Source organism: Crocodylus siamensis, chromosome 2, assembly GCF_052110815.1.
Source record: "Crocodylus siamensis isolate JL-2025a chromosome 2, ASM5211081v1, whole genome shotgun sequence".
NCBI lineage: Eukaryota > Metazoa > Chordata > Crocodylia > Crocodylidae > Crocodylus > Crocodylus siamensis.
The window spans coordinates 228,467,412-228,481,980 of NC_143396.1; the positions used below are offsets into that span (position 1 = coordinate 228,467,412).

Here is a 14,569-nt window from a genome sequence, read left to right on the forward strand (position 1 = left end):
TCACATATTCCAAGCATTTTAGTCTTCCCAGTATGTTTGTTCAAAAAGGGTGGGTTTAGCAGTATAATCCAAAGGTTAGCACATTCGGGTTATTTTTTTCCTGATAGAGGTACATAATATAATGGTATTCATTAATAACTCCTGCCAGCAGGTTGGCTCAAGCTGAGGAATGCTAGTTCATGGGCTATTGATTGCAACCTCAGCAAGGTCTGGGAGGAGACTGGCCATCTCAGACAGGCACATGCCCTGCCTTTTAGGCCTTTACCTTTCATTCTATACAGAATGAGCAGCTAGTGCACATGAAGCATTTCCGTTGCACTCGTAACAGTGTACTCTGTTTGACTGGTATACTCAATTGATGGGTTCCTACATTTAGTACTGGATTCCATCTTTGAGTGGATTTAAGATCTTACTCCATGTAGATGGCATTGCAAACTGCTGGTAACATATAGTAGCAGGATTATTATCCAAAAGAAAAAGTATCTGGCAAGACACAAATGGTAAAAGTGTTGGATGCTGCTGTGATTGATTAGCTCATCTAAAACCATCTGGGAATCAGATCAGACTTCAGGGTTGATATTACCTTGGGCTGTTTCTCCAGTTCCTTCTTCACTATTTTACTTTACTCTTTTATGTATCAGTAATTTGGGAGTTCATCCATTTGTAGAAAATGGATTCTGTGTTTACTTTGTTTTATGCATTATACTATCTGCAAGAATCAAGGGATCTAATGAAAAGTAAGTTTATCATTGTGATGCATATATTTTGAGGGTCCTAGTTAAACCCTTTCTAATACTCCTTTTTTCCAAATGTAAGAATCCAAATTTTGCAGTCTTTTGACATGCAAATGATCAAGTGAGAATAGGCAGGTTAGAAGTATCACATATGCTATAAAATAGCTCTGTGAGCTCCACTTACTACTCCTCTCAAATTGTAGAGTTAGTTTGGAAAATCTCAGTTCACCTCACAATGTGCTTGCTTGCTTTCCTGATTTGCACAGAAACCAACCTTTTGTAAGTGTTTCACATCAAGAGATGCTTATTGAGGTACTCTGTTGGCTTAAGTTTAAATTTATGCAAAGGAAATGTGGTAGCACACACTAAGTACAGGAATTTCAAGCCACTAATACTGTCAATCGCTTAGTACCATATGTGAAAATAAACGTATTTCAATTTACAAGTCAAGGCGCAAAGACAGTTTGCAACTGCATGATATTTCTAATGAGGAATGTTTTATTTAGCGCCAGCGTTTTTTTTGTTTTTGTTTTACACTAGCATATCTCTCAGTTTTTAACTTTTTATTATCCTTTTGCTGTGAGAAATATCAGAGGGACTCACTTACGCCTCATATTTAAAACTGGATAAAAGTATCTACATTTGCAAAAAGTACCCTTGCAGTACAAATAAGCATAAGCAATACAGTTTGCTTTTGTACAGCCTGAGTTTGTAAACATCAAATAAAAGTTATAGAGTTCTGTCTTTTTTAAAATGTGCACCTCCATTTCCCCAACGAGTGTGTAATTGTAGACTTGACAGTTGATGACAATGAATAGGAAGGAAAAGATACAATACAACAAGGGCACAAAAATGAGATGTCATGATTAATTGGGTTTGACTCTTTAGACAGTTTGTAAATAAGCATTGAGCCATTGCTAGGCTTCACAGTCAGCAACTAAACTCCTTAATTGTTTTATTACCCTGAATATGAGTGACTTATCAGCAGGGATCCTGGTTTTCTCTGATTTTTTAAAAAAAATCCCAAATTCTCTGATAAAATCCCCAAAGTCCATTATCAAAATTAAAAGCCCCCTGCAGCACCCCCCCCCACTAGCCCTGCTGGTGTCACTCACTAACCCCCAATGCCTCCTCAGCCCTGCTTTGCTATGGTTGAGGCAAGAGTTCTTAGGGTGATATCTTTTATCAGACCAACTATGTCTGTAGTTGGGATAAAGTTAGACAAGCTTTCAAATGTAAGACTCAGTGAATCAGCACTCTTGCATAATTTCTTGACCATCACTCTTACACAAATTTATTACAGTTGATATTCACTAGGTATTGTGATGGACTGTAGTGGAGTAGCAAGGGTTTGGAATTAAGTCCTTGCTTCACATGTGAACTTCTGTCTGAAATGCTGGGGAGAAGACATGCAATCTCTCATTTGTCTCTTGATTGCTGAAACTGCATCAAATGCCTTCCTGGATGTCAGATGATCCAGATGTTTATTAGCCAATACTCAAAATCCCCAGCTTTTTGTTCTGCCAAACTTTATCATTTGTTTTAGGTAAAAAAATTATACAGCATGCTGAAAGCCAGACTTTTGGGACAGGATGAGAGACTTTAAGTAAAGGTATCCCTGCTGTTGGATTGATATTATTCTATCTGCTTATTTATTTTGGTAAAATATGCAAATTTTAAATTTAATTTGCCACAACTTCCGGTTTCCCGTAGCAGCTGGGAAGCCTTGCTACAGACCTAAGTTCAGTTGGCTAAAGTGAAAGTATTACTACATTCATTCTGTAATGAGGACTCATGCATACCTTAGAGGCCTGTAAACCCAAGGGGTGGAAGGACTTTGCCATCTTAAGCATAAAAAATGGGTCTTTTTGTGTGTCACAAACTGAGGACATCAGGGGTGCAAGCAAGGTGCCCATGTATACATTTCCCCCCCCCTCCCAACATTACCCCATTGGGACTCTGTGGGGAAACAGGGGCCAGCCCCCCCCCCCCCACATTCCCCTGCCCTCCCTCACACCCCATGAACACCACACACCCACATATGCACCTCCAGCACACCCTCCTACCCCACATACACATACATGATATACAAGACGTTTATTTTTAAATAAGACTTTATTTTTGAGTTATTATTCAATTGCCTCTATATACACAAATCATAACAAAAATATTTTTTGTAATAAAATAAATGTTATAGTAGGTGTTTGACTTTTATTGTATGATTTGGTTTTTTTCTGGTTCTAAGATGGCAGGCGGGGCTATGCACATGGCCCTCGAAAGCTCACCAAACCTCATTACGTGACCCTCCAGCCAAAATAATTGCCCACTCCTGGAGTACAGGGCTTTTGACTAGATGGGTCTCACTCCTGTGCACCAGCTGAGGTGCCCAAGAGTGAGGGACACTTGCCTCTCTGTATAACTGGGGTTCATACTCTTAATTATAGTGGTAGACTTTAGGGCAGGGGTTTTCAACCTTTTTTAACAAGTGTGTACCCCTTCTGTCTCAAAGTTTCAACCAGATGGAGTGAGGGTGCTCAAACACGGCAGCCTACAAGTGGCTTCAAGCCCTCACGGGGTCCTGACCAGGTGGCCCTAGGAGGAGGCCTGTGGCCTCTGGCAGAGGTTTTGTGGGCCCAGGAGTGAGGGCCAGGCAGGGTTTGGCAACAAAGGAAGAAATTGCTCGAGTACAGCAAGTCTCAGCCCCTCTCCCCACCTGCCCCCTTCATGAGATGGCTCTGCACCCATGGTGCAGGTGGCTGGAGCTTGCTGTATGGATTTGGGGGAGGGGGGGAGGGAGAGCACAGGCTGCTGCTCTTGTGCTGACTCTGCCTCCTGGCCAGTCAAGAAAGCAAGCTGGGGTGGGGGGTGGGGAGGTGCCATGGTGTGGTATGCTGTGTGGGGCCAGTGGCACCCAATGCATTCTTCTCCCTCCTCCTCCCCTTCCCCTGGGCAAGAGGCAAAGTGAGGGAACATGCCAGGGGAGATGCCACCACTACGCCCTGCCTGGGGCATGCTCCATCCTTGCACACCCATGCGTACTCCCTACAACAGGGCTGAGCAAAAAGCAGCCCACCAGGCCATCCTATCCTACCCACAGAACTCCTAAAAAAAAATTAGAAAATTAATATTTATCTGCCCCTGGCTGCCTGTCATGCTGCTCAATGGCTTCCCAAAACTCAGTAAGCGTCCCTCCACCTGAAATAATTGCCCGGCCCTGCCCTACAACCTTTCTAAGTACCCCTGGGTATATATGTACCCCCAGCTGACAGCCCCTGCTTTAAGGGATTTGTGAGGAGGAGGTGACTTGAAGGGAGGCTTGTTCTGGTCTTGAATGTCTGATAATTGAGACAAATTCAGTATGGAGCAAGAATGGGTGTGGTAGCTAGCATGTGCTTTCCATCACTTTTAACAACACCTAGATTGAGAGTAGTATTCTAAAGGGCTTCCAGTTATCAATTCCTGCAAGCACTGTTAAATAGGAACCTTTTTTAAAAAAAACAAGTTTATGATGCAGGAGTCAAGCATCTCTGTAATCCCTTCCAGATCTGGTTGCTGTCTTGTGTCCTAAAGGTCCTCTCCGTATGCTTGTTGAAACAGCTCAAGAGAGAAATGAAACTCTTTTCCCAGCACTTATCTACTCATGTAAGTATATTACAGTAATGATTTTAAATTTGTGATCGCCTGCCTCACCTGGAGTTAAGAGATTTAGTAATCCCACAGACTGCCTTTGCTTTATGTTCTGTTGCATGTGCAGCTAGAGTTCACATTTCATTTCCTTGGGTCTCAGTTGTTCATTTGTTATTGGCTCAGAAACCTGAAATATGTTCTAAGATCCTGCAAAGTAAGAACAGTACATACTGTTCTTCTTGCCTAGAAAGAAAAACAATGGTAAAGGGTCTTAACAGTATCTGTCAAATCTGAATTTGTCGCATTGAGAAAAATGCTTTGTTTCTAGTTTGAAAAAACTTGTTCAAGTCCTACAGATGGATAATGTACTCACTTCTGGGAAGAAGCTTACATTGGTGAAGAAAGGATCTCTATGCTATCAATATTTGCAGGACTTTTTTTTTCGAATTACAGTTCCGATTTCAATGGCCGGGGTGGGGGTGTTCCTCTTGTGTTGCTCAGGGGTTTGCTAAGCTGTAGCACTATAAAAATAGCAGGAATCAGACCAGTTTTACTGCTGCTGCTTAAGGAAAGCTTTCGTTTCCCAGAAAAGGAAGACCCAAGATGAAATGCTAGGCAAGGGTAAAGTTGCGTACACAATCTTTCAAGTGCAGCGTTTGAGATTTTGGTGCAGTGGGAAGAAAGCTCTTTCTTCCAGAAATCAGATTTTAAATTAATCGGGTTCCTGCCTGATGGGATGATACAAAAAGGCTGGAATACCTTGTAAGGTCCACTTTGGTAAGAATGCCAATGTGCTTTACCTTTTCCAAATATTTCATTTGGGGCATTGCTTGCAGAACTTTTTTGAGGCCTCCTGGTACATAGGTATCAAAAGTCTGATCAGCTGTACTTTTGTTCTTATTAGTATTCTAGCTACAGTTGCATCTTTAATTTAATCCTAGGCATACCCCAAAGGTCAGAAATTGCACTGTAATTTTTATTCTTCTTCCTCCCAGCTTTGATGCCAACTCACTCTGTGATCGGGTGCCTCATGTAAAATTGAGCCAATACTACTTCATGGGTGTTAAGCAGGTTGTTTTATAAAGTTTAATATCATCTATGAAAGATACTATAGAAAGCAAAGTATAAAATACCCAGAAATACTTTGGTAATTGAGTGAGGGGACTGGATGTTGAAAAAAATAGTAGTGTTTTGTATAAAATTGGAAAATGAACACTGAAAGGCAGTCATTTGAAAAAATCTAGTTAGAAGTTCATGCAATTTATTTGTGTTGATTTCACCATTTCAAGGTATTGTGTAAGAAGTTATAAAATATATGCGCCACTAAGCCTTTTGGATAGGGCAGGATATAAATCTAATAACTATGATAAAGTTTAATTCATCAGACTAGGTAGTTACAAATCATATCTTTATGTATTATTTCTCCATTTACATTTTTTATGCATACTAGTTGTGAGACACCAAAGTGACCTGTAAAGCCTTCAAAATATTTTGAGTCAGAAAATATTTTAATACAATGTCATTGTAGACCCAAAATGGTTGTTTAGCACAGAAGGTCTGGAAGGAAGACAAAGGGCTTGTTTTATGTGTCATTGTCCCAGCTCTGCCCAGGCAACATCTACCAGAAGCTTCCTGAGCCTTTTTCTTTGCCCAGGCAGTGAAAGTTAGAATGGAGAAATAACATATTTGTTCAATCTAAATTGTGAATTTTTCACTTCAGTTCTCATACATTTTAAAAATTCAGTTCTGATCACCCTGTTACAAAGAGAAGCAATTCAGATGGGCACAGATTCTGCCTCTAACATGCATTCAATCTAGTAGTCCACTATCATTCCCAATGAAAATCTGGTTATTTTAGCATATATAGAAGGAGCAAAATTATCAATTCAGTGTTTCATTGCACTCATAAATGGAAACTGCTTCTCCAAAGCAGCTGCAACTTGACTTTTATGAAGACTTTTTTCAATATATATTAAAACCAGATCTAGCAAGTGCATATTGTGTCTGCAACAGACTTTGCTCCAACTATTAATATGCCTTTATTTAATAAGGGAGTAAAATCGTCTGTGGCAGAAGATAGCTATGGTCCAAAAAAAAAAAAAAACAAGAAATAATGAACCAGTGCAAGTGTTCCATTGTTAGTACAATGTTCCAGAGTTCCTCTCTTATGTGCTCTGTTGATCAAATTGTTTTCTTCAATAGCAACAATGATATGGCTAGTGAATATGGCTGAGGAAGACCCAGAAACCCAACGGAAAGCTTCCAAAAACTCTACTTATGATAAACAAGGTAAGGATATCTTTTTATATGCTCTTCTAGGTGCATTACCACCTTATTTTAGAGCAATTGGGAACACCTGTCTGCTTTAAGGTACAGTCTTTTTTAAATATACTTGGTGCACGGGTAAAGTGAAAAATTATTTCTTTCTTCCCTCAGGATGAGAGTCTCATTAGAAATGAAGGTTTTGCCTAGACTGCAAAGAGTGTTCAATTAAGGTGCAATTAATAATCTTGTAGCTACTCGTTTTTTATGGAGTAACCTTCTATTTGTTACTTATCCCAACAGTAGCAGTTACTGATTGAGCCCAGTTCAGCACTCACTGTTGGGTAGATAGTTGTGGGAAGGCATCACCTATATTCAGGGGCTTAGGAGCCTCTCCTGACATGTTGCAAATGACAAAATAACCTCCCACTTAAATAATCTGTAAAATGTCTGTTACTTGTCCTAACCATTGTGCCACAGTTATAGTCTTGGGTCTCATTTCTCTCTGGGCGAGGGATCATTATTCCTGTGCTGTTTGTACAGTGTCTAACAAAGTGCAGTCCTGGTCCATGTCTGGAGCTACAGTAATGCACAAAATAAATTAAAAATATTTAAACAAAGAAATGTTTCCTTGCGGTTATGGCGTTAACCTTGAGAATAAGTGCAAAGTATAGGCAAAAGCAGTATAATATTCCTGAGTTTACACACTGCTTAAAAATACTTCAGAGATGCAATCTGCTTATTCAACTTTTTTTGGATTGTTAATTCTAAAGCATAAAGATGACAAATGTCAGTGCTGTTTAAAAAGATATGTAGCTAGATACTTATATTAAACTCTACAATTGTACTTCTCTCTGTCTCAAAGAGCCCCTGCACACTTCCCCAACTAAAGAATTTAATGCAATAATAAATAACATTAATTACTCAACACTTTGTAAACATTAAATGAAACTGTTATAAAAATTCTACTTTACCATATCAGGGCACTAGAGTATTCAGTGATTTTTATTACACTGCTTAGGTTCAGTTTACTACAGAGTACATGCTGTCTTCTATAATGGTTATTTTAAGGAGAGAATTAAAATCTTAGGTGACATTTTTTAAATGCTGCATTATGCATATGAATATGGTTACTTAATAAATGTGGAATGTGGCATCCTTTGTTCTCATATGACCTAACATGTTAGAGAAATGCTTTTGACACGGGTTTTGAATACTGTTTTTCTTTCTTGAGCCCCAGCAAACCAGTCTCAGAATGAAGAGGCTGAAGTAGAGGATGGAGGATTCAGTCAAGAATGGCAGCAACAAAGAGATAGTAGAATAGGACCCATTGAGTCTACTCCTGAATCCCGAGCTGCTGTCCAAGCTCTTCCCAGTAACTCCCAAGCCAGTGAGGACCCAGAAGAAAGTGAGTATCATTCTCAGACAAAATAAATATAAACCTAAGTCTTATTAATTTTTGTTTAAGATGCTGCAAGTGTGGGGGGGGAGGAGCATTTTTTTCCTTTCGTTTTGATCCTCCAGGTTTATAACTTAAGTCGGGTTAGGTGCCTGTCTGTTTTTAGATGTTCATATAGCAGCAGCAACCTATGTATTGTTTGCTTGTTGGTTTGTTTTCCTCATCTGCTGCTTGCCTGTCACAAAGGAGATTGACTTGCATTTGCAATTCATGCCTTTTCACCTCAGGGTTAGAAAACTGCAGGGGAGGCAACTTTTTTGGCAGGCATGCCACACCAGTCTCTTTCCCAAGCCAGAGCTGCTGTTCTGCTTTCTGCTTCCTGCTCTATCTGTTGCTGTGTTCCCTACGCTGTCCCACCTGCTCTGTGCCCCACACACAGGGTTGGCCTCCCCTGAACTACTGTAATACACTGCACAAAGTTGAGTGTAAAACTAGAAACTGAAGCTAATGTACAATGTAATTGGCTGCTTATTTTGCTACAGCAGCCTGTTTGTCATGTGCAGCATCTTGCTATGAGTACATGATATCATAGTCCTAGAACCTGCATTGTCATATTTCAGTTTCCAGTTGGACAAGAAGTTAGTGTTGGGCCTGGAAAGCTCTAAATAGTTTAGGGCTTATCTGTCTAGCAGATTGCTTCGCTTCCTATATGACACTGCCATGGTTGGGATTAGTGGAGGCCCTTACAACATTATAGGAGAGTAGGTCTGAAAGGCACCTCACAAGGACATCTAGTCTAGCCCCTGCTCAAGACAGCATCAACCCTGAGTAAACTATGCCAGCCAAGTATCTGTGCAATATGTTGTTGAAAATTTCCAAGAATGGAGTTTCCACAACCTCTAGATAGCCTGTTCCAATGTTTGACCACTCTTGTAGTCAGAAAGTTTCTCTTAATCTCCAACCTGAATTGCATCTGCTGCAGTTTGAGGCCATTGCTCCTACTCCTGTCTCCTGTGGCCACATAGAGAAGCCTATCTCTATTCTTTCTGTAATTGCCCTTCAGGTATTTGAAAATTTAAGTCCTCCCTTAGTCCTCTTATTTATTTATCTATGTATGTATTTATTTATTTATTTTTGAGACTTTTTTTGCCACCTGCCCCAAGCACTGTGTGGTCTATCCCCAGTTCCAGGAAGAGCCTGTGAGCCCTCACCCCACACACAGATTCAGGGGGTACATGACACCCATGCCCTCCCAGGGTGTGTGCCCCTCCTCCCTATACCCCACAGATGAGCTGCAGCTCCATCCCACTTTCCACCCCAGCTGGGCAGCGTCTACCCCTGCTCTGCTTCACTCCCTCCCTCATCATGGGAGCCTCAGTCTGCCCCCCCCAACACCCTGTCCCTCCCCCCTTGTCCCTTCCCCCACAACAGAATTACCAGCCAGATGCTGCTCTCCAAGCTGCCAGGCTGCATATTGGCAATCGGATTGGTATTGGCTTGTATGGCTCATTAAAAATTTGCCATCAGTATCATCCCCAAAAAAGTCTCTATCAGTGCACCCCTATTACCAAGTGGTTAGTTATTTTTTGTGTAGGTGGCTTGGCTATATTCTTGGACATCTAAAAAAAATTAAGGGATTGTTTTAAATATTTGAAATTGTCTAGCATCTAGGTTTAGCAGTCTCTCACTTGTTCTCCCTCAGTATTTGAAATGAAAAACACTGCAACTGGGGTGTTTGCATCTCGTTGTATTTCTACAACCAGTGTAAAGTAATGACAAACATGCAGTGTTGTGAGACTTGTCAGCCAACTTGAACTGGTTAGAAGGTTGTTGGAGAACTCAGTTTGGGAGCTTGGGAGCCATTTACTTTGTTCTCTAAAGTGTTCAAAACACTGAAATGAAACGTACATGCTTATTATGAGTATAATGTGTGCTCTAATGTCTACTCCATTTTCATCGAGTTACTTTTGAGCAAATAACTTGAGCTTGGTTCCTTTTCTGACAGATCTGCATTTAATCTGGCACAACTCCTGTTTGATAGAATAGAATTTGTGTGTGTGTACACATGTGCCTACATTCACTGTTTCTAAAGGCTCCACATTGTGAAAGGTTTAAGCCCACCACATGGGTACCACCTCCTGTTGCACTGCACACCTACACTCCACTCCTTGCTACATGGTATAAGTAGAAGAAACCAAAAGAAGCAGTGAACGCAATCCTGAATGACCATTTGGCAGACTTAATAGGAAAGTCTTTGGAGAAGCCATAGTGAATAGGTGACTGTAATCTGCAAGGTATATCTGAGGAACCCCAGGGAGATGAGGGGTTGAAAGAAAATGATGAGCCAGGAGCTGAATGTCTGATAAATTGCCCTACAAGAGGTTTATGAAGGAAAACTGAGAAACTATACTCCCAATTTAAAGTTTTTCTTAATTCCTGTACCTACAGACATCACACCTATTTGGATTGGCTTTTGCCTAGTTAAAGACTACTTCCGTTTCTTTTGGGGGGGTTTTGTTTTCCCCTCTAATCTGACCCTCTGGACCCTCTTCATGCTTTCCCTTCTAATCTGACTTCATTCTGAGGCTCTGACAAAAGGCAGTAGTCTGGGACAGAGCTGCCCCATGTCTAAATGGATCTCCCTGGCAGTGGCTGCACAAGCTACACCGGTATGGAACATGAACCCTTGGGCAGCATACCACATGGGTACCATCTCCTGTTGCACTGCACACCTACACTCCACTCCTTGCTGCAGTGCATGTCTACATGGGGACCCCTCCCCTCTCCACCCACATCTGCTCTGGTGACCCCTTGTAGGTGCTCCCTCACTGCTAAACCATTTGGCATCTGGTCCTAGCCTTGTCCTGAGCAACTTGCACTATGCTGTGCTGTGCCAAACTGCCGGGACAGGTGCAGAACATAAAAGCTGGGGGAGGAAGGGGGAGCCTGGAGACTCCAGCTGCTGTTGTAGCCAGAGCAGTAAAGGGGAGTCATAGCCAGGCAGAAGCCCAGTTTCTGCAGCTTAACCCCTTATGGTCCACATGTGGCCTACAGGGTGCCAGTTGGACAGATGTAGTCTAGGGCAGTAACTTTCAAATTTCCTAAAGTTGTAGAACACTTTCATATCACTTGTTCTGCCTCAGAACCCCTACACCTGGCCCTGCAGGTCATTTGAGCTGATGTACAGCCAGGCAACTCAACCCAGCATGGTGGTGCACCACCTCCCAGTTTACTACACTGTTACCCCCAATCTGTGTGCAACCTCTGATAATCTATCATGGAACCCCAGGATTCCACAGAAAACCACTAGTCTAGGGAGTCCTTTTCCACAGTGTTGCAGCCTGAAGTGTGGTTCCCCCAAGTGTACAGGGAGCTCACAATGACAGTACAGAAATACTGAGCTGAAGGTGATGTCATGTAACACTGCTTCTGTGCTGAGACACATAGGGTAGTATGTTGAGCTCATACATAAGACTTGGACCGCCCTTCAAATCCAAGAACAATGCTGTTGGGCCTCTGTGTGAGAGTTTAATACAGCTGTAAGAGTATATGGGTAAGAAATAACTTCACAGAATACTTACGATATAGCCATTCAGAATGGAACTGTTGAGGACTCCTCTGTGGGGGATGGGACAATTATCGTAGTTTAGCAGCAGATGCAAGATAATTCTGAGGTGAGGAGCAAATAATGCATGTATTTGGATTGTGGAGGACCAAAATTCACTGTAGAGAATGTATTCTGCAGCTTATCGTACTGCAAAGTATGTCTTTAGTGAATTAGTTCGTTGTCTAAAACGTAGTGGGAGACTGTTGGTGGAGGCAGTAGTGCCAGGAAAAAATAAGGTGGGAAGAGAAGGAGGACCCACTTACAAAATAGTGTCAAGAACCCTTCTCAGGGGGACAAGAAGAAGGGGGAGAAAGAGCATAAAGGAGTGAACAGTTGCTGAAGGCAGCATCAGATTCAGCCAAGATAGCAGTATTCCAAGTCTTTTTCCTTTGGCAGGGAAGAGCTTGGAGTCAGGGCTTCATGGGAATTGCAGCAGAAGTGGCTGCTGCTGCTAGAAAAGAAACAAAAGGAGGCCTGCAGAGGTGAGGTAGGAGGGTTGAGTTCTCTGCCAATGGCCTGTCAGACATAAAATCACTGCCCAGCTGTTCCTCTTTAAAAAGTGCCCACTTGGGCCCTAGCGCTCTCTGTATTCCTGCAGAACAAGTCTTATGCCAGATGCAGTGATGTGTATGAGAAAGATGCAGGCTAGATGAAGGCATCCAAGGGGCTGGATCTGGTCCACTGGCCAAGATGTTTGAAACCTTTGACTTAAGGAGTTGAAACAAAGCTAAGACACTATTTGAGTCTTATTTAAAGGAACAGATATACAGGAAGTCTTCATTACATCTGTTTACAAAAGCACTGTTAATTGAATGTTACGTTTCTAATGTCACTGCCAAAGTGGTACTTACCATAAAAATGAATACATTGACTTGTACATTTTTCCAGGGTCTGCATATTGCTGAACCACAAATACCCATTTAATCTGCAAGATCCATCATAATTACACTCAGTGCCTTTTAGAACTACAATAATGAAGATTGTGTCGGAGACAGGAGGACACTGGAATGTTTTTCTCGATATAGGTGTGTGCATTGGCAAATATGCTAAATAGTTTCATAGTGTTTAGGGTCTGAAGGGACCTAAACAGATCATCAGGTCCGACCCCCTGCCCAGGGCAGGAATGGGTGCCATGGTCATAACACCCCAGCCAAATATCTGTCCAGCCTCCTCTTGAAGACCCCCAAGGTAGGAGAGAGTACCACGTCACTTGGGAGCCCATTCTAGAGCCTGGTAGCCCTAACTGTAAAGTAATGTCTTCTGATGTCCAGCCTGAACCTTCTCTCTAACATCTTGTGGCCGTTTTTTCTAGTAACTGGTAGTGCCCAGGGGAACAGAGCCTCCCCCAATTCCTGCTGGTCCGCCCTGGTGAGTTTGTAAACGGCCACCAGATCCCTTCTCAGCCTTCTCTTGTGGAGACTGAATAGGTTCAGACCCTTTAGCCTCTGCTTGTAGGGCCTGCTCTGCTGCCCCTTGACCATGCGAGTGGCCCTCCTCTGGACCCTGTCAGTGCTAAGCACATCCCTCTTGGAAGTGCGGCGCCCAGAACTGGACACAGTACTCCAGCTATGGCCTGACCAATGCCGCATAGAGGGGAAGGATCACCTCCCTGGACCTGCTTGTGATGCATCTGTAGATGCACGACAGTGTGGTTAGCCTTACTGACCACTTCCTCGCATTGGTGGCTCACGTTCATCCTGGAATCAACAATGACTCCAAGATCCCTTTCTGCCACTGTGTTGACAAGAAGGGTGTTCCCCAGCCTATAGGTGCGTTGCTGGTTCCTTCTCCGTAGATGCAGCTCCTTGCACGTGTCTGCCTTGAATTCCATCCTATTCTTTTCCGCCCACCTCTGCAACCTGTCTAGATCTGGCTGGATTCTGTCCCTCCCTTCCAGTGTGCCCATCTGGCCCCACAACTTGGTGTCATCAGCGAATTTGGACAGTGTGATTTCCACACCCACATCCAGATCACTGATAAAGATAAAGATGTTGAACAATACAGGCCCCAGGACTGAGCACTGAGGGACTCCACTGCTCACATCCTTCCAGGTTGAAAATGACCCATCTACCACCACTCTCTGGGTGTGACCATCTAGCCAGTTTGCCACCCATCTGATTGTGTAGGCATCAATGCCGCAGTCACCTAGTGGGAAACCATGTCAAAGGCCTTCTTAAAGTCCAGGAAGACTACATCCACCCTGAGACCCTCATCCAGGGACTTTGTGACTTGATCATAAAAAGAAACCAGGTTAGTCAGGCAGGACCTGCCCTCAGTGAACCCATGTTGGTTGCCCTTGAGCATTACCACCACCCCCCCTCCCCCCCCGGCTGGGCCCTTGCGGAAATCAGAATGTCAAACTTGCAAACAAGTCATCTCCCTGGTATCCAGGGCAGTAAAAATTGTGTTTAATCCATCTTCACCAGTAAAATAAAATAACAATTGTGAAAATGGCTACAGCAAGTATAAGGTGACACCTGAACGTGCTCAATGCAGTGTTGCATTAATAATTTAATTGGAATTTGTGGGCCTCATTTAACTTGTATAAAGTGGAGCAGATAGCAAAGATCTGTTTTTTCACTACAAAATGTTGGCCATAATCTCTGTATCAAGATGGAGCACTGTTTGTGGGATTTGCACAGGTTTTGGCTGAGCAGCAGTTTAATAGCATCTGTGAAAGGGTTGACACTGGACTTCATCCATGCTGGCCAAGAGAAATGCTGGCAGCCATCTTGCAGCTCAGTCTCTCCATAAAAAATCCAGCTCTAGGTCATGACTCTGGAAAATCTTATTTTCTATATTCTACTTTCCAAAACAAGGTGCATATCTTATTTGGGGCATATGGTATGCAAGAAAATGCAAAATCTAATAATAGCTATCTATAATGCAGCCACATGAGGATCTCTTCACATCATCACAAAACCATTGTGCAGCATGTAG

The 14,569-nt window shown here is 42.5% G+C and overlaps 1 protein-coding gene across 3 annotated transcripts in view; it reads left to right on the forward strand.

Annotated features, from left to right (window-relative positions):
• PSEN1 (presenilin 1) overlaps positions 1 to 14,569 on the forward strand; it is a 55,415-nt gene that overhangs the window by 34,593 nt on the left and 6,253 nt on the right. For 2 of the 3 annotated variants that reach the window (XM_090033288.1, XM_090033287.1), the window contains exons 7-9: positions 4,278 to 4,376; positions 6,564 to 6,650; positions 7,858 to 8,031. In XM_090033288.1, the coding sequence (XP_089889414.1) occupies positions 4,278 to 4,376; positions 6,564 to 6,650; positions 7,858 to 8,031 (360 nt within the window). The remainder of the gene's footprint in view (positions 1 to 4,277; positions 4,377 to 6,563; positions 6,651 to 7,857; positions 8,032 to 14,569) is intronic. The other variant, XM_090033289.1, reaches the window with a different exon arrangement.